The sequence below is a fragment of the Sciurus vulgaris genome, assembly GCF_902686455.1.
Source record: "Sciurus vulgaris genome assembly, chromosome: 3".
In the NCBI taxonomy this organism is placed as follows: domain Eukaryota; kingdom Metazoa; phylum Chordata; class Mammalia; order Rodentia; family Sciuridae; genus Sciurus; species Sciurus vulgaris.
The window spans coordinates 184852880-184879233 of NC_136463.1; the positions used below are offsets into that span (position 1 = coordinate 184852880).

Sequence of the window (26354 nt, forward strand, 5' to 3'; positions counted from 1 at the left end):
GTCGAAGGAGGGGCCGGCAGTGTGGCACGTCCAAGAAAGCACGTGCGTGTCAGGCCCGCTGAACGGAGGAAGAACCGGGATAAAAGGACAGTGGAGAGGTCCCTTCCCCAGCTTTTGTTAGTTCCCTACAGATGGGTAATACTTCCCCGACAGGGTGACTTCCCCGACAGGGTGCTGTCCCAGTTTGGTGGCAGCACAGCCTTTACCACCTGAGGGATGGGTGGCTGGTGGTGGGTAGGGGTGCGGGAGGGTTTCTGAGGGTCGGCTGGAAGAGGAGCTCCCTCTCAGCATGATGGCCTCACCAGGTGCCATAGAGGGACCGAAGGGGAGTCAGTGCAGGGCAGACAACCTGGGGCCACCCTGGGTGCCCATCTCCAGACCGGGAGGTGGTCTGGTCATCCGTTTGCAGGGCTGTGCTGGCTGGGCTAAGCAGAGGGTGAGCGTTCAGGCAGAGACCCTGGGAGGTGGTGCAGTCATGCCACGTGGTCCTGGTGGGAACAGGACGTGGGCCTCACTCCTGAAGGAGCAGGGAGGCTCTGAACCTGAAGGTCCCCGTGTGCCTGGTGGTGAGAGTGGCCACAGGCACCGGACGTCCTGGAGCTCCAGGCCAGCCTCCCGGCTGACCACGGCCAGCGATGTGCACCCCACCCCGCACGAGCCCCACTCTGAGCCCCTGCTCTTGCCCTGCTCTCTCTGCAGTTCGCCATGTGGGTGGACGCCGTCATATTTGTGTTCAGCTTGGAGGACGAGATCAGTTTCCAGACCGTGTACCACTACTACAGCCGGATGGCCAACTACCGGAACACCAGCGAGGTGCCGCTCGTGCTGGTGGGGACCCAGGGTGAGTGCCCCACGTGGCTCGCCAAGGTGCCCCTGGCTCACTGTCTGCATCATGGTGTGAAGGACTCTGAAAGTGGACTGAGGAGAAATGACCCTGGGACTGAGTGCATGCATATCCCATGAGATCACCTGTCACTTCTGACACACAGGCACACAACACACAGCACAGAGGTGCAACACACACACGCAAGACACATCATAGATGTACACACAGCACAGGTACAACACAGACACACAAGACACATCATAGATGTACACAGCACAGAGGTGCAACATACAGACACATAAGAAACATAGATGTACACACAACACAGATGCAACACAGACACAACACACAAGACACATCATAGATGTATACCACACACAGACAACACACATCATAAATGTACACACAGCACAGACACATAATACACATCGTAGATGTACACACAGCACAGATGTACAACACAAAGCCACATAACAGCAGATATACACATAGCACAGATACACAATACACGTTACAGATGTACACAACACAGATATACATACAGCAGATATACAACACACAGACACAAGACATCACAGATGTTCACACAGCACAGATGCAACACAGACACAACTGTCATAGATGTACACACAGACAACACATATCATAGATGTACACACAGCACAGATACAGACAACATGCCCATAATATGAATATGTATGCATATGCACAACACAGATACACAACATACCCACAATATGACTATATATGCAACATGCATATGCACAACATATGTACACATACAACGCAGACACTATACAGACATATATACAACATGCAACATAGACATACACAAAATACACAGCACACCCATGCGACAGACATGCAGCCCAGGCATAACAGTACACATGTACAGCACACACAACACAGGTATGCATACAACACAGACATAAAGCATACAACATTCACGTAGCACAGATACATACAACACACATCAGACACAACAGATACACTACGACACAGGTAAGCACACGTGCCGAGAATAGACATGCACCACAACACAGACACGTACGACACAGATACGCTCACAACACTCAACATACACACACATCCTGAGTGCTTTAGAAAACAGAAAATACATTTTAATTCTGTTGTATAAAATAATTCATCTGCAGATCTAACCTTATAAAAATAAACTTTTAGCTTTCAGTACACCTTTAAAGTGACACATGCCACAGCACATGGAGGTTTGTCCTGTTTGTCAGTGTCTCGGGGTCTACCTCTTGGCTTCCTCATATTGTGGTCCAGAAGCGTGGGGTCGCTGTGGGCCTACCGCTTATTTCCTTGTAGGTCACCAAAACTTAGTCTCTTGGAAGAGTGACTGTCGCGTGGAGCCTGATGCGGCCCTGGCTCCTGATCACAGATGCTCTGTCGTGCTGGGGTCTGCCCCTGGGGTCTAAGTGAGGCGGCACTGGGTTGATTTTGCAAATCAGACGAAGCTGACTCTAAAGCGACTTTGTCAGACGCATAGGTAATTTAAAAATACGCGTGTCAAGAAAGGCCGTGTCCCCTTCCTTTGTGCTGTGTAGCCTGCTGCTGGACTAGCAGGACCGTGCGCCCTTCATACACTGAGGCCGGGGCTGCAGTCGGGAAGCACCTGTGTGGATCGTTCAGGAACTAGGCGTGTGCTTCCTGGGCAAGTTGTGAGCAAGCTCAGCAGTGCCTTGACCTGCTCTGCGCACCAAGTCAGAGTCGTGTGCCCTAAGCCCAGGGTGCTTTTGCGTGCTGGCGAGGAGGGTTGGCACTTGTAGTGGCCAGCACTCTCATTAGTGAGACCTTCAGGGCTGGCCCATTGGACCTGAAACCTGGTAGAAGAGCTTCTTCGTGCCTGTAGCACCCTCTTGTGGTCCCCGGGAGACGAGGACACACCTGTTGGAAGCCTTGGTGAGGGTTGGTGACGGTGTCCTGGGCATCCCGTGGCCTTTTCCTATGTGCATCTAACTCAGTCAGGCCACTCTCACTGCCCAGCACCTCCCCTGCCCACTCCCCCTCCCACCCGGCCCCTTCCTTGGCCCAGTGGCCTCCCTCCTGATGTCTTGGCATCTCTTCCCCTGTGGCTTCTGCAGCTCCGAGTTCTTAGCAGTTGGCCCTCAGCCTCTGGGTTCCAGATCCACAGATTCCACCAACTGTAGATTGAAAGACTGTTTTGAAATTCGTCTTTCCTGAACACCTGCAGACTTTGATCTTGTCCCTGGCCCTGAACACTGAGGTATGGCAGCTATTCATGTGCCATTCATCCTGCCCTGGGCACCCTAAGTGCTCTGGAAGTGACCTGAGTCGTTCTGGAGGACGACCACGCTCTGCGGTGCCCTCCGGGCCTTCGCAGCTGCCGAGACACCATCCAGGGAGATCCTGGGACGCGCCCTCTGGGTACTGAGGGCGACTCTAGCAGTGCTGGGGCCTTCACAGCGGCCCAGACACCGTCCAGGGAGATCCTGGGACGCGCCCTCTGGGTACTGAGGGCGACTCTAACAGTGCTGGGGCCTTCACAGCGGCCCAGACACCGTCCAGGGAGATCCTGGGACGCGCCCTCTGGGTACTGAGGGTGGCTCTAGCAGCGCTGGCATGTTCCAGGCGCCCGTCCTGTTTGAAGTGGGCCTCATCTCAAGCAGGTTCTGCTCGAAGCTGCCCCGGAGGCGGGAGATGAGCTCCTCTCGGAGGCTTGCCAGGGTGTTTCTGAGCAGTCAGCGGAGGCTGCTCGGCTCGGGAGACTCGGGTTTAGGACTTGGGCTGCCTCCTGGCTGTGGACTCGAGGCAGTTAGGTACCGGGTGGTGCGGAAGGGTCAGACTTGACGCCGTGTTCTCTGCCTGCACCCCAGTGTTTCTGCTGGTGGCGTGAAATAGAGCGTAGTGAGACACGGACTGTGAGGGCACACGCTCAGTGTGACCTGCCGTGACCGGGTGGCCTGAGACACAGCTGTTAGGGCTTTGATAGGGCAGCAGGAATTCGGGGAAGGCACTGGGGGTGTCTGACAGTGGCTGCTTTTGTTCCTTACATTTCAGTATATGGCTGGTTTAGTGAGGACCTGCTTGGGCTGGCAGAAGCTCATCCTTCCCTGCCCCGTCCCTAGAGATTAGTCTGTCCCTTTGAGCCACCTGCCCTGGCTGAGAAGGGCACAGCTGTGCCTCCCCAGGTCATCTGGGTCCAGTGAGGCGACTGGGGCAGCCGTCATGAAGTGGGAGTCCTGCACTAACAATTACAGGTTGGAGCCACAGGTGGGCACCCGGCCAGGGAGCCCCGTGGGTGGCAGCCCTCTGGAGGGGCTTGAGCTGCATCCCACTCAAGTACTCAGGAGGCTGCGGTCACACTTCAGCTGCCCTCCTGGCCCAGCCACAGCCCAGGTGTGTAGGAAAGTTAGGGATGTGGCTCACCTGAGACCCTCTGGTCCTTCACCCACCTCACCAATGGCCAGTACCTGGGGCCTGGGTGAAGGAGGCTAGGGCGAGTGTGGGTCCCCAAGGGCATACAGGGGGTTCCCCGTGCTACGCACCCCAGTCTCTGAAGCCTGTGCAGCTGCAGAGCTGTGCGTGGCTGCTGGCACTGGAGACCAGACAGGAAAGGTGGTACGTGAGGGTCCTGCAGTGGCTTTAGAGGTGGGAAGGAACCAAGGAAGGACCCTGCTCATTGGCCCAGGCTGCATGGCCCGGGAGGTCCAGGGCATGAGGCTGGGCACTGAGCACGGGAGGTCAGGAGCTGCGTGGGCCTGACCGCGAGCTGGGGCGAGCCGGGGCTGCCTTATGCCTGCTAAGCAGGATGTGTTCTGTAGACATGCCATTAGATTGATGAGTGGGGGAAGCCAGGTCTGTTCAAAGCCGCAGGGTCGGAGTGGAATGAACAGATGAGCCAGCGTGGGACTGAGCCCGCCCGGGAGTGTGGTCGAGCAGTCACAGGTGGGCACAGTGCACCCACCCATTCAGAAAGCAGAGCTGGCCCTCCACCCAGGACAAGGTGTGACGGAATTGTTGGGCCCCAGCTTGAGATACTGGATAGGTGCCTTGTGACCTCTCTTCAAGTTATGGTTTCTAACTTTTCCACCGTTTTCCTAATATGTTGTGAAGTCCAAGTCTGATTTCCTGATCTACAAAGTCAGGGAGGTAGGTGGAGGTGTCCCACGACTCCACGCCTTACACTTTGGGAACATCATTGAGCGGGTCTCCCTTGAACAGGACTCCTACCTTGATATTTAACTACCAATATCAGTTCAAACTTATTCCACGGGCTAAGAAATAAAACAGGGGCAGAGGAGAGAGAGAGGGAAGGGTACGTGACCTGTCCCTCCACAGGCCTGTTCTTCAAGTGCACTTCCCACCCCAGCAGACAGGACAGCAGAGCGCTGTGGGGCTTGTGCTGCGGCTGCTCTGCCGGTGGAGAACCCCGGTGGCTTAGCTCAAGGGTGGTGCGTTGCTTTCTTTAGCGTAAGAGCATGCAAGCCCCCTGGAACAGTGCAGGTTAGCGAACGGTCTGAAAAGTGGTCACCTCCTGCGTGTGCACAGTGGCCCCTCCACGCTGGCCCTCTGCTGGGTGCCAGGCGTGATGGCAGGGCTGAAGAAAGTAGGTATTTCTTAGGAGAGGGGTGGCTGGGGCATCTGCTGCTAACCCCTCACCCTACGCCCCCCTGTGAGTTGATGCCACAGGTACCCTCCAAGTCTCCTGGGCCCCTGAGTGGCCCCAGTCGAGCCTTGGTGGCTCACACCACCTCACAGTGCCCCGCGGGCCCCCTGCTCTCCCTCCCTCTGCCCGCCTGCCCTCGCCCCTGCACCTCCCAGATGCCTGGGCACAGTGGGCATCTGGCCACCCCTCAGGCGCGCCTTCCCAGCGGCTTCAGTAAAGCCACAGGACCACCTGGACCACCTCATGCCCCACTTGCGGCCATTTACGTTCCTAGTCGTCCCTGTCCCTGGCCATCTAGAATGTCACTGCCGGAGAACAGACTTCTGTGTGTGGGTCGGGGCAACCTTGCGGGGAGAGCAGGACCAGGCGCCTGGCGCGTGCCCGTGGGCTCTGACCCAGTGAGGGCAGTTGCTGCACACAAGGTGACGGGCAGTGGTGGCCTGTGACTTGGCTCCTGGGTTCCCAGTGTTCCTCTGGAGCCGTACTTGCTCCTTGCTGCTGCCTCCCGCCCTTCTGGACCTCGGTTCTGTTTCGGCCTCAGCCGCTCTCCTCTAGCGACAGCCGCCCTGGAGTCTGACACTCGTACCTCGGGCTCAGCGGCTTTCCTAATGCAGATTCTTAAAGGAGCTGTGTCTCCCCCAGGTCAGGCTCTGAGCCTCGCGGGGTCCTGGGGTCACATGGTCACCCTGCTGTTACCCTCTGGTCTTCCATTTCAGATGCCATAAGTTCCACGAACCCACGGGTCATCGACGACGCCAGGGCGCGGAAGCTCTCCAACGACCTCAAGAGGTGCACCTACTACGAGACCTGTGCCACCTACGGGCTCAACGTGGAGCGGGTCTTTCAGGATGGTAAATACCACTGCTGGGATCAGCCGCTCTGCCACCCAGGCGGCACCTCGGGGACAGGTCTGTCGTGGGCTGGGCGGGTCTGCCTGGGCAGGGCTGACTCCCATTCTGTTCCGCTGCCAGGAGAGACAGGAGACCCCTGCCTTAACAGTCCTGGGGTGGACTGCGCATCGCCCTCTGCCCTCCTGGGCGGAGCCAGCGTCCTCCAGCTGTTAGCTGTCTCCAGCCCATCAGCCTGGGATGGCGCCGTTTCCCCTGTGGTTGCTGGTTGTGCGGCCAGTCCTGTCGTTAAGGAAGGGTTTAAATACTTGGTTGGGCTGTGAGGAAGGTGAACTGGGAGAAGGGTCAGGGTAGGGCCAGAGCGCGGCCCAGCCCCTAGAGCTGTGGGGTGCCACATGTTAGTTATTGGGCTCCCACTTGCAGGAGCAGCCCCGAGTCGGACGGGAGTGTCCCGGGGAGCCTCGGGTTCCACCAGGGGTCTCACCGGGATCTGCAGGCGGGTCCCAGGCGTCAGTTACGAGTGGGAGTGTGGTGTGGGGTGGTCTCCAGCGCTGGGTCAGGAAGGTCTGGGGAAGGTTCTCATGGAGTTGCAGTCTCCAGAGGGGTGACCGGGCCAGGGTTCCATTTCTGATGAGTGTCTTGGGAATTCAGTCCTGGGTGCCCCATTCCTGGTTTAAACCCTCAGAGGCAGAAACACATCTGTACCCCCTGGTGTGATGGGATTGTCAAGAGCAGAGCGGGTCAGCCCAGCGTGGACCCTTGAGGGACTCCTGTGCAGAGGTCATCAAGGCCTGCACTGACCCTGCCGGTTCACACGGGTCCCCTGGCCCCCGCGAGGGCCGCCTGAGACCGCTCAGCTCTCCAGCTCAGTCTGCAGGTGAGCCTGAAGGGAGGTGACCGCTGTGGCGAGGTTCTAGGGCTGAGCTGCACGTTCCCGCCCCCGCCTTTGCAGCCAGATCCTCCAGCTCTGCATCTCTCCTCCCTGCCTCAGGCCATTGGTCACCTCCTTTTCAGCACTGGTCCCTTTGGATCCTTCCTTGCTCACGGTTCCTTATCACCTCTCCCAGCAGAAGCTGGACTGCCCTGAGAAGCAGCTCAAAGTCCCTGGGGTCCCACTGCCCACCCCCCATGACCGGCCCTGCCAGGAGTGTGTCCTGTGGGCAGGCATGAGTCACCTAGAGGATTGTGAAGAATCACAAAGGAAGTGCTGGGCTTCCGAGGGGAGGCCACCTCAGGGCTTGGTTCCTGTCCGGGGTTGTGTGGCCCGTGCCCTGGAGCCATCTAGTGAGGCATGTCGAGAGGAAGCGCCCTAGACCAGGGTGCAAGCTGCGCCTGGCTGGCCGAGTGGCTGCAGCAGGCTTTCTGCAGGTTTGGTCCCTGGCACAGTGATCAGAGCTGACTTGTGGATAAGTGTGTTCTCCTCCATGGTGCTTTACTTCTTAAATTTATTGTGGTTATAAATGTGAATTTTCCTTTATTTCCTTAAATATCTTAAAATTAATTCCAGGGAACAGCAAGATTACAGGGCTTTCCTGCCAAACATCACATCACAGTTCATTCTAGCTGCTGTAACAAATTACCCTGGACTGAGGTCTTAAACAACAAAAATGTCCCCCAGGTCTGGAAGCTGGACATCCGAGGTGGAGGTGTGGCTAATCTGGTCCCTGGGGAGGGCTCTTCCTGGCTTGCAGGTGGCCCTCTAGTGTCCTCTCGGAGAGCAGGGAGAAGAGGCGAGCTCCCTGCCGTCCCTGCCTACGAGGGCACTGATCGTGAGGGATCCACTCTCAAGCCCTCATCACCTCGCAGAGGCCCACCTCCTGGTACCCACAAGGGGGCCAAGGTTCCTGCATGGCGGTTTGGGTGGGTGCAGACCTTAAGTCTGTACACCCCCGAATGCTGTAGATGTGCCTGGCAGTCGCCTGTGCTGGAAGCAGTTCACTGGCATCTCCAGGTGGGGTGCTGGTGAGTGGGGAGAGTTGGGTTCCAAAGGCCAGGATGTCAAGATACAAAGGCATCTCTGTCCACCCATCACTCACGGCCACCCTCCAGTCACACTGTGCCTGTGGCCCACACTGTTCTCTAGCCACACCCCCAGCCCTTTTTAATTTTTTGAGACATGATCTCCCTAAGTTGCTGAGGCTTATGATCCTCCTGCCTCAGCCTCCCAAGCTGGGAGTACAGGCGTGCGCCACCGTGCCTGGCAGCAGTGTTGTTTTATGTATGGGTTCTAGCAAGCACGCTGACGTCAGTTGTGTATAGAAGTTAATATTCTTGGATGAACATTCTGAAGATTGTAAACACTTGTTTAATCTCAATTCAGTACGTGTTACTCACACTACGCTAAGACACACTCTGCCTAGAATCTTAGCCATTCACCGTCCTAAGCTCATGTTCATAGGGTGGTGGGAAAACCTAGGTATACTCTTAGGCCAGGTCATGATCCACGTGAAAGGTGCAGGACAGATGGTCATCTGCTGCCTAATGGTCTCTGTGACCAGTCTAGTGATTTTCTACAGGAAGCCCTTCCTCCTGGGGTGCGACAGTTGCTCATGTCAGAAGAGTGTTTGGATCCAGGTCACCAGGGTGAGATGGGCTCTCTGTGCCCGTTACCAGTGCAGCCATGGCCTCCCCACTCACCAGGGCTTCCTCTGATGACGGGCAGATGCACACCTTCTGGTGCATGGCACATACCTGCAAAGGTCTGTGCTGATCTTTACCCCTTCACCCCAGCTGGTGACAATTGTATTGTGATTAACATCCTGAAAAATCACTCTCTCGGCCATTCCACTGGATCTGGTCCTTGCCTGGTGATCCACACACTGGCCAAGAGCCGGAGCTGGAGGGGCTGCAGGACACTCCTGAGACTATGGGACAAGTCGGGAGCTTGGTTTTCTCTCTGTCCTTTGATCCCAGAGGTTGAGACCCTGGTGCACAAAGGGTTCCACTTCACGCTCAACATCTGCGGCCGCTCTGTCCGGATGACAGGAGTGTCCAGCACCAAGGTGGCCGCGTTAACGAGCCTGTTTGTGCAACCTAATTGCATGAGCCAGAGCATCATTAGGGCAGCTGCCTTGGCGGGTTTCTCCTCAGCGATGCACCATCTTGCACGACGCTGATCTGCTGACGCTGCTGTCCTTTGTTTACGCTGCTGAGGGACGTGTCAATTAGGCCTGCTCCGATCTTCTCAGAACCGCCGTTCTGGCTGTGTGGTGGCCCGTTGTATCGTTCGTGTTTATTGCTATTGTTTTTCTCCTTTATTATGTGAAAATTTAAATTAGAATGTATGTGTGTTACGACTTTATTTCAAAAATAAGATTCTCTTCACCTTGGAAAACCTTCCACCCACGTGTGTACATGGCCGTCAGTGTACGGTGGAGGGTGGGCAGTGCATCCTTCATGGGCTGTTGTGTGTGTGTTTCGTCACACATGACTCACGTTGGACTGGCCGCTGATGTAGGAGAGGAGCTCTTTAATCAGGCCTGTTTTGCAGCTGGAAGCCACATTGAGGCATGCACGTCCCAAAGGCACGCGGTGTGGCCCGAGTCCAGGAGTCAGCGCTTCCAGCTTTGCCCACGCTGCTCACTGTCACCTGTGCCCATGACTGGCCATGCCTCACTGCCCAGCACGCTCACTGCGCCCTCTGGTGTTGAACAGTTGTGTCTCTGAGGCTCCCCAGGACAGGTGGGCAGGGGCTTTGCATTAGGACCAGATGATGAAGGTTCGGCGGCTTGAATCGCGCCTTGCCAGAGGCGCCCCCTACCCTCAAACTTCCTAAGAGTAGCGGCGACTGTGTGAGGCTCAGTGGTGCGTGGGTGCGGCGCCACAGCGGGAGGAAAAGGGGTGCGCTGGGTCCCTGAGCTAGCGGGCTGTCTCCCGGGTGGCGACCGTCCCGCTTCGAGGACTACTGCTGCCGTCACCTGTGAGCTGCCACCCGGCTGTCGTTGCCCAGTAGCGCCTCCTCCGATGGTGGACACCAGAGGAAGTCAGGACCTGCAGGTTGGTCCAAGACCACCCTGCCCAGGGCTCGCTGCTCCCCCCTCAGGGGGCCTTGCCTGGCGTTGGGCCTTGTTCTGCTGTAGCCCCTGGTTCCGCGCAGGTGCATAGGGCCCCGGTGACAGGAAGCGTGCTGTCGCCACTGTCCTCCTGTGGGTCTTCAGACGCAGTCGCCCTGAGGACACATTCTCAGGTACCGGGTCCAGTCACAAGCTGCGGAGGTGACGTAGCCACGCGGCTCCCTCTCGTGTGATGAACCGTGCGTTAAGAAGTTTTTCCTGTAGTATTTGAAGAAGTTCGAGCTCAGAACTCGTCCCAGTTGCCTTGCTGAGCAGGCCCTGGCAGGAGCGCAGCAAGTGCTGAACGCACAAGGGTGCAGCCGGCTCCCACGCCGCCCGAGTCTCCCGACTGCGAGTTGGAGGTGATCCTGCGTGAGCAGCTCCAGCGTTGTGAGGCATGTCCTTTGGATGATCTCACGTGGCACGTGTGAGCGCCGCCCTCTCCTTCAGGGTGGCCCCTTTCACCTCCGGTCTGTTGACTGTTCAGTGGACGCAGGCCAGGCTCTTAAGGAGGAGCTCTCTTCTCAGCTTAGAGTTGATTCGCCTAGAACTCCCATCCAAGGGAAGCAGGTCTGGGTGGGGATTTCCCCCTTGGCACTGAGGCCCATGCCCCAGCCTGCAGCTGCTGCCCTGAGAATGGTGGGGGAGCGCCTCCTTCAGGAAAGATGCTTTGACCCCATTGTTGGTCGCAGTGTGCCCCAGGTGTCCAGGGGCAAAGGCACGGCAGACCCTGGATTGTCACTCCCTGAACAAGGTGGCGCCTGGCGGGTCTTCAGGTCGGTGGAGGGGATGCTTGTCCCTCACTCACATTCTGGCCACCAGACAAGCAGCGTCCTCCGCCACCATTCCCACACCACGTGGGACCTCGCCACTTGCCCACAGCAGTGGGGCCCCTGGACTGGGCCTTCCAAGCCATGAGCCAAAATGCACCTTTTCCCTTTATCCATTGATTGCGAGGCATTCGCTGCAGGGACAGAAAGCGGATGGACACCTCCTCTCAGAAACCCTGGGTGACCACCGACACTCTCTTCCAGGTCGAGGCACTCAGCAGAACCTGGAGCGTTGAGCCCAGCACCGTCTCGGGGTGGAGCGGGGCTCTGATCTTCTCTGGTAGTTTCTGGCCCCCGTCTGGGCTTCGTCCTGCCATGCTCTTCTTGCGTGGAAGCACGGAAGGTGCCTCGCCGCTCACGTGTACACAGAAGTGCCCAAATTAACTCTCCTGCTGCCAGAGTTAGGCCATTAAGCACACCGTTAGCGAATGCTCTCTGCTTGGATTTTCTTGTTAAGTCTCCTCTTCGGCTCACAGAATTAATTTTATCAATAGGAAATGGGTATTCTAACACGCGCCCGCAGGCGCACCATGGCTGCGTTGCCCCAGGATTCTCTAATGGCTTCAGCCGGTTTGAATTAGCTTGATGTATCATTAATGCATACAAATGGCTTTTATTTTTGTTCATAATCTGTTCATAATGCCACAGCATTCTCTTTATAATGTTTTTAAAATGATTAAAAGCTGATGTACGTTTTGACCTACTTAGCCCTCCACAGAGTCTCTGATCAAAAGCTTAGCAGAGTGGGGCCTTGTCATTGCCCAGCTGTGTGGAAGTGCCCGGTTGGTAACAGGTTTTCCCGTGGAGGACGGATGTGTCCACCTTTTAGCCATGCACTGAGGAGCTACTGCAAAGGTCAAGGTTGGCAGCCTGAACTGGTCCAGTGCATGAGAGAAGCAAGCAGTCCTCCCGAGAGGTTGCCCTTGTGAGTTGTGACCTTCTCGGGCAGAATGTCTTGCGTGGTGCTCTCAGGGTGAGCCTGGCCAGAGCGCCACCTGGGGTCAGGCTGGGAGGAAGCGGTCGGCGTCCTGAGGCGGGCTCTGGCATCCAGGCCTGCTTTGCACATCCAGTCAGAGCTGCTGGAGGTGCCGCGTAGTTCCCAGCGCCCTTGTTAGCGGTCTCCCTGGTTCAGTCAAAAGCAGGCCCTGAAGAGTGGATCACACCATCAGAAAGAGAAATGCCTGATGAGGACTTGGAGAGGCCGGTCAGGTCTGGAAGCGAGGGGTTTTTAAAGGATATGAAATGGGGAGGAAGAAACCGTTCGTGGCTGCCGCCTGGCAGGGATTCCTGTTGGGGCCTGGCACGCAGGTGCTTGCCACGTGGGGAACGGGCCGCGCCCGCAGCTCCACCGCGCTCCTGCGCTGCGGTTGGTGACCTTTGCACCCGTTCCTTGAGTGGATGGGATGTTTTAGCCCAGGCCCTGTGAGGTATTTGGTTGCCATTTTCCTGATTCAGCTCCTTTGGGACGGGCGCTTCCCCGGCAGCGTCTCCCTCCTGGGCCTGTTCCTTAGGACCCCTCTGAAGTGAGATGGCTCAGGCAGTTGGGGACTTGTGCAGTTTTAAGGCGTTTGATCCGGGGTGTCGAGCAGCCACCAAGGGCTTGTCTCCCGGGCAGGTGCCCTCCCATAGCTGTCCTTCCCTGTCCCTGGCCACACTGGGTATTTTCAGTTTAAAATCTTTATTGGTTTAGAGCTGAAAAAAGTCAGACTCCATTTTACATGGTCTCCTCTTAATGCGAAAGCGAGCTCACCTCCCACAGCCAGTTGCTATGGTGAAAGACAGCAGTCCACGTCTGCAGGGGACTGGCCTGGGCCACCAAGGGGCGCACGAGAGGCCAGGCTGTCCTGCTGTGCCTGCAGAGGGGCCTTGTGGGTGCCACCGGCGGCCTACCAAGGCCAGCACAGCCGGCCCGGGCCCTGGGCTACAGACGGCACTGAGTGCGGCCCAGAGGTCCGTGCGTGGCGGGGAGCATGGGGGAGCTGCGATGCTGAAGTGCTGCCTCCACACTCCAGCTGCGGGGTCCTCGACGTGCTGCCCGCCAAGCTCCAGGTAGATAGATATCTGGGGCGAGGCCGCTCCGGGGCTCTCCCCCAGCGCTGCAGCTGCTAGCTGACGGGCTCGAACCCCCCAGAGGAGGGCCAGGGCCGCCGCGGTCACGGGGCACGTTCTGGTGGCCACAGCCTCAGCAGACTCCTGCTGCTTGTGTTCCTCCTGGTCTGCCACCCCAAACGTCCATCTGGACAGGCTTTGGGTGGGACCTGGCCCACCGGGCTGGTGGTGCCCCACCCCCGAAGCACCCCCATTTGGTGAGCATGACGTCTCACCACATTACTCTGTCTGAAGTGTCAGGACGTGGGGAGCCTCACTGGCGAGCCACTGCCGTGAGGTCTGGTTGGAAACCTGAGCAGGCCTCCCTAGTCTGCCCCGTCCTCCCTTGCCTGCCCAGAGACCCCTCCCAGGATGGGCGTGATCGGGAGCACGTGGGCGCTGCTCGGCTTCCTGGCTCAGCTCCCACAGGGCTGGACCCCTCAGTGGGCACACATGCTCAGACACATTCACAACAGTCTAGAGGAGGAGAACCTAGAACAGCATTCGCCCGGGCCTCTGGGCTTCCCACTGCCAGTCAGCCCCAGTGGGGGCACAGCAGAGCTCCGGTGCCCAGCACTGCCCTCCCAGGCAATGTGACTTCCCCCAAAGCGAGCTTCCCTCATCCATGTCTGCCTCTGCAGGGCCTGCCTGTGCTCCTGAGTATGGCCATGGCTCAAGCTGGATGTTCTGGTGCGTGAATTTCAGAACTTTCGGAAAATCCCTCATATTTAATTTTATAGGTCAACTGTAAGAAAAATGTTGACCACCAGCAGTTACCTGGATGCTAGGGAGTACTTCGTCCCTGCACCAACATTCTGCTGGTAAATGAAAAATTAGGTGGTACCTGTATTTACATTTGTTCCTTGCCTGGCCTGCAGATTGGTAGGATGTTAGAGCTGAAGGGCCTGCAGCCGTGTCTGATTCATCTCCTCTCTTCTCCCATGAGACTGGTCCCACCTGCTGTGTGGTAGCAAAGCAGTGGCCAGAATTTAGGTCTGCCTCCTGGTTGAACCGTTTTGCCTGTTTATAAGTGTTCCATGTAAAAGCCTCAGTGACAGTTTTCTTTCTGCAGTGCTGGGATCGAGCCTAGAGCCTCACGTGCTGGACAAGCTCTCTACCACTGAGTTATGCCCCCCCACCCTTGATGACATTTTAAAATCTGGTGCTGAACCGAACTGCTTTCAGTAAACGTAAGCCTTATAACACCAGCGTTCTTGGGATAAATGCAGCATTTGGCCAACATGTTAGGTTTCCCGGAGGTTCTCTAGTGAAAACTCACCCACGCAGTCACTGTTCACACATAATACTGAAGGTGGGTAGTTGAGCTTTGGGTCTGTGACAAGGTCTCCAAAAATGACAGTGCCTTCAGATGCTCCTGTAATGTGGTGTGCTGCCACTAGGGGGCATCGAAAGCACGCCTGTGGGTTACTCTCCACTGTTCCTTTCTTTTACTGTCACTGTGGAGAATACTGACATAATAAAACTAACGCTGGTTTAAGAGACCATTTAGACCTGTAATAAGATACACTTCATAAAGTGTGTGAAGTTACTGGATCAGCAGCCTACAAATGCAGAAGTAAAAAGTTTCATTCATTGGAATGAGAACAAAATAAAGATGAAATTATATGTTCTATGGTTAAAGGAACAAAATTCCTTGTTCCTTTTGACCTGAGTGCAGCTTTTCAGAAGAATCAAAATTTGGCAGAGGATATTTCTTTCTAGAGTAGAAGAGATGGATTTCTTATTTGGTCTTTTGTTCTCTTTTAATGGAACCCCTGAAGACTTCCACTGGCCGATGTGTCAGCCAGGTGGCTTGAGAAATGCCTGCATCCTTGAGTCTGAGCAGGCAGGTGGGGGAAGCCCCTCCTCCAGCCCCGTCTTCCCGCTCCCAGGGGCTGTGGACTGACTTCCTTGCAGTCTGCTGTGTGGACAGAGAGGAGACGAACAGAGTTGTTTAGTTTTTGTTTTACCCTGTATGTTCTCCCACCGTGGGAAGTCCTGTAGAAGTTCAGAAATCCTAGCACCTCAGGTCAGAAAAAGTTTACCCTTTTTAATTCGTAAAATGGGACTTGCCATGATGTCAGCCCCTCAAATAAGAAATCCATCCAATTAGGAAGTAGCAACTTTCTTTAGTTAGATTCCTTGAATCAGGATACGGACAGATGGAGTGTCTACAGTTTATAAGAAGCAAATCCATTCCTTCACTCATAAAAAGTAGCTTTCAGTCCCTGGAGTAATAGAAGTTTGCCAGAATGTCGTGAGAACACGTGAGTGGGTCATTTCACAGCGTGCAGGGTGACTCCCGCGCAGGAGGGCGGCGCGCTCAGAGTTGTGGTAGGGCCCGGGGAGAGCAGGAGACTTCGGTGCCCTGGGCTGGCAGAGCAGCGGCCCAGGTCGCCGGCATTCCAGTTGCGTTCGGTGAGAGACCACATTCGCCGCCTGAGTCGGTGCGTCCACAGCCTCTGCAGATGGCGAGCACAGCACCCTCCAGGCACAGCACTGCAAGCCTGGCCGGCGCTCCGTCCACCTGGGCTGCCACGTCCTCATCTTCCTGCTCCACGTGTCCTTTCCCCGCCTCCCCCGGGGTTGCGTCACCTCCTCCCTTTGCCTAAGACTAGGCCTGCACGGGAGAGCAGGGCGAGCTCCGCGCTTGCTTTCCGCCCTGCTCCCTCGGCGGGCTGTTTTCCCAGATGGCTCCTCAGAAACAGTGGCTGCTGCGGTTCCCGCTGCTGTGTGGGAATAGGACGGGTAGGAAGCTCTCCAAGAACTCAGGTGACACGGGAAGGCAGCCCGTGCAGCACGCTTCAGCCTGGCCGCTGCAGAGCCTCCCGGTGGGGTGAGACTGCAGGAAGGCACTCGCAGGACAGGTCCTGTGCGCCCTCACTGGGGGTGCAGGTTGAGGCTCGCCCCCACCCCGGTCCCCTGTCCCCCTCGTGTCCCAGACTTGGCTAGTCGGGTGTGCGCCACAGCAGCCGCTGTGTACGTGAGTGAGTTCTGCGCGGGGAGGCAGGGGATGCTGCCTTCAGCTGCCGGCTGGCTCTCGGACCCCGCCCGTGGGCTTCGTGTTTCAGAGTCACAGTTCACACCTAGGTCTTAAAATAGGCCTTACGTACACGTCGGGAATGATCTGTTTACATGTGTTCTTCTGGTTAACGTGTTTGGAGCAATATAGAAGCTAGTGAAAGTGACCTCCGACCCCACGTGGCTAGGGACAACTAACAGTCCCTCGCAAATCCCATTTAGTCGTTTTCAACATTCTAAGAATAGAATTGGGGCCTTGGTCTGTATCCTTTCCAGTACTTTAAAAAGACCTGGGAGTGTTCTCTGTGTTCTGTGATTCCCTCAAAACCCGTGTTTTGTGACCACAGCCTTTTCCCCTCTAGGCTGTCATCTGCCCTGCCGCCGGGCAGCAGGCCCCAGTGCGGGCAGCTGACCCTGAGACCCCTCCCCGGGTTCATTCCACGGTGTTGTGGGAGCCTGCGGTGTGGGAGGGGCCCCTCCTGGCAGCAGCTCCTGGCTTTCCGCTGTGCCCGTCGGAGGGGCCTGCGGTGCCCCCTCCTGTGTGGCCGCCTCTCCTGCATCCCCGGTCACCAGGGAGCTGTGGTTACAAGGTGGCTTCCAGGAAGACTTGACCACAGGAGGAGCCAGCAGCCAAGGACAACAGGGGTCTCGCCCTTGTTCTGTCGTTTTCTCCTTGGAAATAGTGGGATTGATGTCAATGAATGCATACACTTGACAGAATCCCAGAGGACCCGTAGGATCTATGCACAGACCCCTTGTTGCTGCCCAATCACAAAACTCAGCCAGATTTTATAAAGATCCTAAGTTCTTTGTAGATACTTACCCAAGAATAAAGTCAGGTGTTAAAAGATTTTTTTAAAAAAAGAAAAATCGCTTACATTGAAGGACATGACTGAGCACTCCCGGTGAAGGTCTCGCAGGCACCAGTGGGTTTAGAAGAAGCGCTGCCTGAGCACCTGAGCACTGTGCCATAGTGGGCCAGCCTCAGGCCCAGAGCCTCGGGTTACCTGGCCGTGCACAGGGCAGCCCGGTGGGCAGACAGCCCGACGTGATCTGTGTCGTGGTCCTGAGACCCAGGGTGGCACCTGACGTGGCTGAGCAGGGTCTCTGCGGATATACTCGGGAGGGCTCTGGGCTGGGGAGCTTGTCCAGGATCATCCGCATGGTCCTGCGTGCAGCCACGTCTCCTTGCCAGGGCAGAGGAAGCCTTGGCACAGAAGTGACGTCGGGTGAGGGGAGAGATGTGGAGACGCTGGCCCTGAGGCCTGGAGGAGGCGGCCACAGCTAAGCGGTGCTGGGAGAGGCGAGAAGCGGGCTATCCCAACCCCTGGGGCGAGCACAGCCCTGCTGACACCCTGGTTCCAGCCAGGTGGGAGAGATTTGGGGCTCAGGGCTCCAGAACATGGGAGAATAAGTGTCTATTTGTTTGGAGCCACCAGTTCTGTGGGTACCAAGAGCAGCCATGGGAAGCCAAAGAGGCAGGTGGCCAGGTGGCCTTCTGCAGGAAGGCCTGTCCCTGGGCTGCACCCCTGGCACAGCGTGAGGGGGAGACACACCTGAGGAGTCAGGAGACTGCCCTGGGCTCCCTCTGCACACCTGCAAGCTGGGAGCAGGACATACCCCCCTGAGAGCCCAGGGACCTACCTGGAGCCTGGGAGGGACGGAGGAGGTGTGAAGGCCTTTCCAGCCAGCAGTGGCCTGGAGACCAGTGGACCTCTGCCCTGTGATCTGTGTGTGGGAGGGAGGAGGGAAAAGCACACTGTGCTGGTGGGTCTTGTCCTCCTGGGGGGTGACCCCAGCCTGCGGAGGGCTAGTACCTAGGAAGCACAGGCGTGCAAAGCAACTGCGAGACTGCTGGCTTCTGGAGGTTTCCACTGTTGCTGCTGCATGTCAACAGGGCAGTTGACCTCGGCCCTTGTGGCCTCCCAACACTCTCTCTCTCCAGCCTCAGCGATAACCTGTGTCCCAGCTCCGTCCCCCCACCTCTGGCCCCACCACTGTGGTTGGTGCTGTTCCCTTGCCTTACGCCCTTGCCCTCTGGAACTCCGGACCCTCCTGCTCCTGCCTCTGCAGATCCCGGTGCACCGTTCCTCATCCTCTTCCTCTCTCTTCATGATAGAATGTCCTGGGCTGTCCATGCCCCTGTATCTTCTCCCTCAGCCATGGCCTCTGACAACCCAGATCCATTTTGTTGAGTCCATATGTATATTACCTGTGCAGGAAACTGCGTTGGTGCTTCCTCATGCAGCAGGGAGGAATGCAGTGGTCACACCAGCTCCTTGGCCCATGCTGACTAGTGCCCCTTGGGCACCCTGGTGTAGGTCGGTGCCCTCGCTGGGTGCCACCTGAACTTGCCTGCCTATCCAGTGGTGGCAAACAATTTACCCTCGGGTCCTCCTGGCACTGGCTATAAACCTGTTCTCAGTGCCCCCTGAGCAGAGCCCCCCCCATCTTTCCAAAGCAGGAACCGCTGTGGTTAAAACAGCAACTGGGGCTTAGTGATAGGGCACCACCTAGCACTGTGGGGCCTGGGTCCATCCCGGCTCTGCAGAAAAATTAAATAAAAGGCAGTGATTGATTTTGTAGACCCTGTGAAAGCCTGTGACTGTAAGAGCGGGAACGCTTCTTCCGCCAGTCTCACTAGCGTTTATGTTTCTGTCGTTGGGCTTCTCTGTGGTCGTGTGGAGCATAGTGACATCTGGTCAGTGGCAGATGTGTGGACAGTGGTGGCCTCTTGCTGTGAGCTGTATCCGATGCTGTCTTGGTTTGAGTAAGTGCACTCTGAAGTCTGCACAAGGACAAAGTTGGCCACCAGCTGGAGTCTCGTGTCCCCCAGGCAGGCCCTGCAGGACTGCTGCTTCAAACACGCTGTGCAACTTAAAACCGATTCTTCAGAGGGACCGAAAACAGCTCAGGTGGAATTAACAGTCCCGTTTGGAAAACAGTCAAGCAGAGGAAGCTTCCCAAAGCCCAGATGTTCCTACGACTTCCTCAGGTGGGACCCACTGAGAAATCCCCAGTTTCTCTTGGTACATTTTCCCCTTAGTTCTGGGAAGACAGTGTCACCGAGGAGCTGTGGGGAGGCGTGTGACTGCAGGATGCAGTGTCTTCCTGTGTCTACCTCATGTTCAGCTACCCGGGAACCAGCACTTGAGGGTGGTGCCCAGGTGGGTGGCAGGACCCCCTCCTCCATAACTCCACCTTGCCTGGCTTGTCCACCTGGCGGGGCCTGGAGGTGCCTCCTGGGCGTGCGTGTGATGACTGACGTGCGTCTGTCACTGGTTTGGAGGAGTGGTTTGGATGAAGCACCTGCCTGATTGACAGGAAAGCTGGGGAGGCATGGGGGTGGAGGAGCGAGCCAGGAGGCCGTGCCCACAGCAGAGCTCGCCTGCCACCCGCGGTCAGAACAGCAGCCTTGCCGGGATGGGAGCTGGTCCCCTCTGCCCTGGGAGGTCACTGGGACCCCACGGGCCTGTGTTCTTCACGTCCCCAGTCCTGCTGAAGGACTGTATTGGGTGCTGCTCGGACAAGCCCCCGGCCCTACATGTGTGGCCGGGGTCGGTCCCCCATGAATCTGGGCCTTTTAAATCACGACACCAGCTTGTTCATGGGACACCGGCCGTGCCCATCGAGGACCTCGAGTGGCTGACCACGTGCCCCCTGCCCTGTTGTCGATCCTGACTTGGCAGAGCCTGCTCCCTTGGCACACGTGCAGTGAATTCCTAACTGAGTGCCTTTGTCCTTTCTTGTCCCCACATGTGGAAGGAAAAATGAACTCCTGCACGAACATTCTCCCAACACTCACGGAGGTTATGCGTTTTTCTAGCTTGAAGACGACCATCCCTTTTTGTTTCCTGGCCGGTTTTTTCAGGCTTCTTAGCAAAAATAAAGGGGAGTAGTAGAGGGCAGTTGCTGATGACGTTAAGACTGCTGAAGAGATTCAGGTTTCTTATTCTCACTCGTAGCTGGTACACTGTCCTGTAATTAAATACCCAGGTCTGTGGGCAGACTATGTGAATGGAGTCTGGAAAAGAAAATTCAAATATCAGATGCCTGAAAATAGGCCCCTATTGGGGGAAGGAGGCTCCCCTCCTGTCCCATGAGGAACTCCCCAAGCCGAGTGGGTTTGGGCTTGGCAGGCAGGCTGCAGGGAAAATTGGAACCAAGAACCAAAACCTTAGCATGCAGGAGCCTAAAAATTGCTGATAGTAAAGCAATCAAGGAACAAGAAATGTAGCGTTTAAAATGGAAATGAAGCCCAGGCCCAGAAGGAGCTTGGTTCCGTGCAGTAATTAAGATAGTTGTTGGGCTGCTCCCGTTTCCCTGCACCCCAGCAGGCGCCTGGAGCTGCGGCCCTGCCAGGCTGCTGGTGAACTTGGTGTCACTGGTGGTTCTTCATCCTGCAGAAGAGAATCCAGAGAGACTCCAGCAGTGAGAGCGAAGACCCAGGAGACCAGGCGAGGGGTGGGCAGGCGCTCACGTCCTGTGTTGGACTCTGGGCAGCAGGAACGAGGCCGGGCCCCTCGGTGGGTCCGCGATGACGCGCAGGAGCATTCATCCGGGAAGACGGCTTCCCTCAGTTAAATTCATTTCTTCGGGGAAGGGATTCCCTTTTTGTAAATTCTGGGGGGAATTGAGAGAACCTTCAAATCATGATAAAAATAGATGGCCAATATCAGTGCTGGGTGCCACTGGCCACCTGCTGGACCAGCAGCCTGATGGGGACAGCAGTGAAGTGGGCAGGAGGACCAGAGGCCCCAGGTCCTGCCAGTGCCCTGGGATATGCTGGATCTGAGTCTCCTGGCATGTCCCAAACTGTAACTGAACTTTGTTTGGCACAGGATCACTGCAGGGTGGGTCGTCCCTAACAAGGAGAGATTCACACTAATGCAGCCTGTGTTTGATGCCCTGGTGGCTGAAAAAATCGTCACAGCATTTTAAGTCAACAAAAGCAAGACTGTTGTTAAGGGTAGAAGGACAGCTGTTCTCTTGGGTCATGGGCATAGAGACCTTTCCATGGGACTCCATTCCTCTGTAGTCCTTGGCAGCCCGAATCCCTCAGTTGGGAGATAAATACCCCAAGAGTTGGTGGCCACCAAGAAATGTCCTGGCCCTCCCCTGCCCTGGCGAGCTCCTGGTGGCTCTGCGCCTTGCTAACCATAATGCTTGGCTACTCCACGTCTTTGGGGACGTGGGGGATAGAGGAGCCTCCAGTCTGTTCTAAATTCTAAGTATATGCAGTGAATCCAGGCACTGCCTCCTGAGGCATTTCGGAGACTGAGCCGTGTGGGAAGGGAGTTTCAGGAATTCATGGCATGAAGTTTCTGAGGAGGTGCTGTCATGCAGGGTGAGCTGAGGTCTAATTAGGAGCAGTCTGGATTTTCTTCCTTTTTTGTTTGTTTGCAGTGCTGGGTATGGAACCCGGGGCCTCTCGCATGCCAGGCAGGTGCTTGCTCACTGGGCTGCAGCCCCAGCCCTTTTATCTTGTGACAGGGTCTTGCTACCTTGCCCTGCTTGAACTAAACCTGGGCAGCAGGGTTAAGGGGTGCGCTGCTGCACCTGGTTAAGCCTCTAGTTATCACTGTTCCGGGCTCCTGCCTGCATTTTCCTGCAGTTTCCCTGGAGAAGTGTGTTCATCGAGAGGAGCAGACCCGGCCTGCTAGATGTGGGACCCTCCACTAAAGATGGTTTTACTTAATCGGTAGAAGTTGGAAGAGGATCTGTTTGAAAATCTGGGTTACATCGTGTGACATGGTAAATTCTCTGTGAAGCTGGTGTCGTTGGGGACAAAGGAGGAGGTGGGCTACTCTGTCAGTGTCCTGCATGGGGGTCCTGCCTCCTGTCCACCAGCCTCTCCCACCCACACTGCCATTCAGAGGCCAGGCCTCCTGTCTCACCGGGACCTTTTGCTCATCTCTCACCTTCCTTGTCCATGCGGGTGTCCCCACTGCGGCTCCATTGCTCTGCTGGCCCGCAGCAGAGCTCGGCCAAGGTGGTTTCCTGTTCAGGAGCCTTCAGGGGCTCCATGACACCCCCACGGTGGTTTCCAAGCTTGTTTTTGGCCACAAGCCCCTCCTACCCTGGGGTCCCCCGTCGAAGGCCAGTGTCTTAGGTGGCAGTGAGCAGGGCCTGGGTCCCTGACTGAGGTGTCTTCCCCTTCCTAAGCAGCACCAGCCAGGGCCGCCCTGTGCCAGGTGCTGTGCCAGGTGGGAGTGAGCAGCGAACATCAGCGAGCCAACGCCGAGTCCCCCCGCCCCCCCCCGGGCTCTGCTCCTTCCCAGGCACACCTGTCCCTTGGAAGCACGGGCTGCCGTGCCCTTCCCTGGCCTAGAAAGCCCGCTCTGCTGGGCGAGGCCTGTGCACCCTCAGGATCAGCAGGGCTCGGCCCTCTCCCCAGACCTCCGTCCCCTAGTCCTGTCTCCGCTCAGGCATCTCCACTTTCTCCACTGCTGGAAATGGCTTCGGAGGAAAGACTAGGTTGACGCTCATCTCTGCTGCCCTGGGCACAGCCCACAGTCCTCGGCACTTCTTAATTCCATGCGTGCCGGCTCCCCAAGCCCAGGCGAACCTGGCTGAGCTGAGCGAGAAGAGAAAAGAGGTGTAGCCTGAGCTGACGAGGCGGGCCAGCGGATGTGGAGCACACCTGCAGGAGAAGCAGCGGGTGGGGGTCCCCGTGGGTGGCTGGCTTCCTGCCTCCCCCCTCCTTGGCTGTGGGCACCTTGCTGCCCCTTCAGGAGCAGGCGGAGGCAGGAGTTGAGATGAGAAGCCCTCAGCATCCTCGCTAGGCCTCCCCGCTCTGCACCTGCTCCCTCTGCCCTCTCAGACTCTGGCCCTTAGTTCTCCTCACCGTGTCACTGAGCATGCCCAGGCCTCTGCCACCCAAGCACTAACACACCTTCCCTGGGCATGACCAGAGACCTCAGAGCCATGCCAAAAACTTCCTCCTAGAGGTGCACGTCCAAGGCTCTAGAGCTAAACCGAAGTGGAGTCTGCAACTGAATTGGTTCCGTTAGCAAATAGCTAAAAACAGTACAGGAAGGCATTTGGATTTAGGTGCTGGGTTTACCTGGGTTCATTGCATGGGGAGGGGCTTCCTGGGTCCCAGGCTCTGCCCTCTGAGCTGGGCAGGCTGCTCTGCGGGTTTCACCAAGATTCTCGGGTTTCTGCCAGCAGAGGTGCCTGTGCTGAGCTGAGGCTTGGATGTCAGCAGTGTCCTTGACAGCCACACCTGGTGTCTTAAGCGTCCTGTGCACCTGAGCCCCCAAGGGTCCGTAGCTCTGTCCCACACTCAGGCTGGACCAACATGCCACACTGACTCCCTTTCCCTCCCAGGTCCACTTGATCACCAGGTTCTGTTGGGCTGGGTATCTTGTGTGACCCCCCCCACCAGCCCTGACCTGGGGCTCCTTTCTATCCATTCTGCTCTGTGCCCCTCCATTCCTTCTCCCAGCCCAGCCGGGGGCTTTTAAATACGACTGCTGGTGTCCCCTCGGCTTGCAGGTGTGAAGGGTGGAGCCCAGTACCCCAGGTGCCAGACTGCTTTCTGGCCCTGTGTCCACAGCACGACCTCTCTTGGTCTGAGAGGTCTCCTGCTCTGCGTTCCTCCTTTCTCTTCCTCCCAGCGGGTCTGAACTGAGCTCCAGTTTCCCGGGAAAGCATTTCTTCCCTTGGCTCCTGAGCTTCAGCTCTTAGGTGGGAAGCTCTGGCTGGGGCAAAGTTCCAAGCTCCTCATCTTGGGCATGCTGGTTACAGCAGATGCTGGCATGGGTTCATGATGCAGGGACCACACCTGGACTCACATCAGTGACCCCAGCCACATCGTCACCAGCACCAGGGTCAGGTCCTCAGTGCATGAGGCTGGCATTCTCTAAGCTTTGTGTCCATCAGCTGGTATATTCCTCACCTCTACCCCATGAGGCACATACTGCATGGACATTTTTGCAGATAAGGAGAGAGGTATGTAAAGGCCAGGTGACCTGCCAAGGATCCTTTAGCGCTGAGGTGGGGACCCAGGCAGGTAGGCTCTGGCATCCATGCCTTCCCATTGCACTGACCACCTTCCTCAGTGACCTGACAATACCGTATTCATCACAAGCTCTAGAGTCGTTGGCGGAGAACTCTCAGTAACTCCAGGTAGAACTCCAGGGCTTGATGGAGACCTTCACGGTAATCGCAGTAGACTGGAGTGCTTCGCTTTTAACAAATAGGTGTTTTTCTGAGCTGAATTCACATGTTGTCAAGCTTCCCTCACGGAGAGCCTTTGTCTTTGAGGTTTGGTTTTGACTTTACCCTCCGTTTCTCTTGGGTTACTTTGTAACCTGGAAATAAGATGTGATTGATATTGGGTGTATTCATACCATAAGAAGTGACCGTTTCCCGTCACAGCCCGCTCCCTCGAAACGCCGTGTGTTGTGTTTGGCTGTTCTAGGATATGCCGAAGCTTGGCAAACTGGTGAACAGCATCAGGCCCCGGCCCACGGAGCTCCTGGGACAAGCCGGGCAACCCCAGCAGCGGCCACGAGGTGGCAGTGCCGTCCTGGCTAGAGGCACCCTTGGGTTTGGGTCCCAGCGCCATGCCATGGATTCCTTCAGGTGTGATAATCAGTAACCTATAGGCTTTGCAGGCAGAAGGTGGTGGCACGTTAATGTGCTGCATCAATTTTAATTTGAAGGATACAATTAATTAAATTAGGCATAAAGTGGATGTGGTAGAAGCTGGAGCCTCACGGCAGAGGCCTGATGGGCGTCTGTGGCACGGCTGTGAGCTCCCTCTCCTTGCAGTTCTTGGCAACGTGCAGCAGCAACATGCTCGTCAAGCGCATTCTGAATGCGCAGTGTGAAGAGTGCACTTGCAGAAAATGCGGCTGCAGTCTGCGTCTCACTGAGGGAGAGGTCTGCCCAGGCTCCCTAGGAGGAGTCCATACAACCGTTCAGATGAGGCGGAGTGACGGCCTGGCCACAGGGGCCTGAAGGTCGTTTGGAACAGATGGCAACATTCCTTGAGGGCCTTCCCCCCGCCCACCGCCCCCCGTTTCTGCCAGCTCTCCATACTGTTGGGCTCAGTTTTATTTCAAGAAGGTAGTTTGTTGGGTTTCTGGTTTTTTTTTTTTTTTTTTTTTCCCTACAGCTTTAAAAAATAAGTAGAAATTTAGGTTTTAAAAAAATTAATAGCTACAGGTAACTGCAAGAGATATTATTGGCAGATGCAGCAAAAAATATATTTCCACAGAAAATTGGATTTTGCACATAAAACTTAGTAATACTAATAAAGACAGGTCATTACCAGTTTTAAGCCAAATAAACAAACTCAAAGAGATCTGCTGTCACTGTGATTCTCGGTGTTTTTTATTTTTTTTGAGATGTGTAAATCAGCTTTAGTATAGCAAGTGCACCAAGAGTGGCCCCGATCATTCCTGCCGTCCCGGCGCTGGGTGGAGCTGCTGGGGCCCAGTGATTTACAGTCCTGTGGCAAGGTATGTTTATATTTAAGCTGTGCAACGGGGTAGCTAATGAGAAAGATAAGAAATTTATAGTCCTTGGTGATTGATAGGATTACTGCCTAGGCTTTAATTGAAATCTGAGGGATCACAGCTGTGGGCTTAAGTTAGGGGAAAAAATTACTTCAAGTAGAGGCAAACTTTTAGATTTGCTTCTTCATGTTTTAAAGGTAGTTTTCCTGCTGACAGTGTGGTTGGTGGTGAAACGGTTTGATCCTTAGCAGGGGTTACGTAATTACACTGAGATCTTGATGGTATTTGCCCTGTAACTTCCCGTGGTGGGTGGTTTATAAGTGTGGGTGAAAGAAATTAAATACTGTGGGGTTTTAAAATGGCTTTAAAGTTTTACATGTATAATAATAAAATTCTCCACAGCTACTCTTTGCTAAATATTCTCTGGACTATTATTTAAGGCAGTAAAAAAAAAAAAAAAAAAGAAACTCAAACTAATAATGATAGAGGCAAGCCTGTGGTATTAGTCATTGCCTTAAAATGTGCACTGATTGTGTTTAATCTGGGCATGTCTAAAGTGATCTCAGAC

At 55.9% G+C, this 26354-nt stretch overlaps 1 protein-coding gene across 11 annotated transcripts in view; it reads left to right on the forward strand.

The window, feature by feature from the left end:
- Positions 1-26354, forward strand: part of AGAP1 (ArfGAP with GTPase domain, ankyrin repeat and PH domain 1) — a 479134-nt gene that overhangs the window by 188622 nt on the left and 264158 nt on the right. For all 11 annotated transcript variants that reach the window (XM_079132266.1, XM_079132265.1, XM_079132259.1 and 8 more), the window contains 2 exons: positions 700-841; positions 6194-6328. In XM_079132266.1, the coding sequence (XP_078988392.1) occupies positions 700-841; positions 6194-6328 (277 nt within the window). The remainder of the gene's footprint in view (positions 1-699; positions 842-6193; positions 6329-26354) is intronic.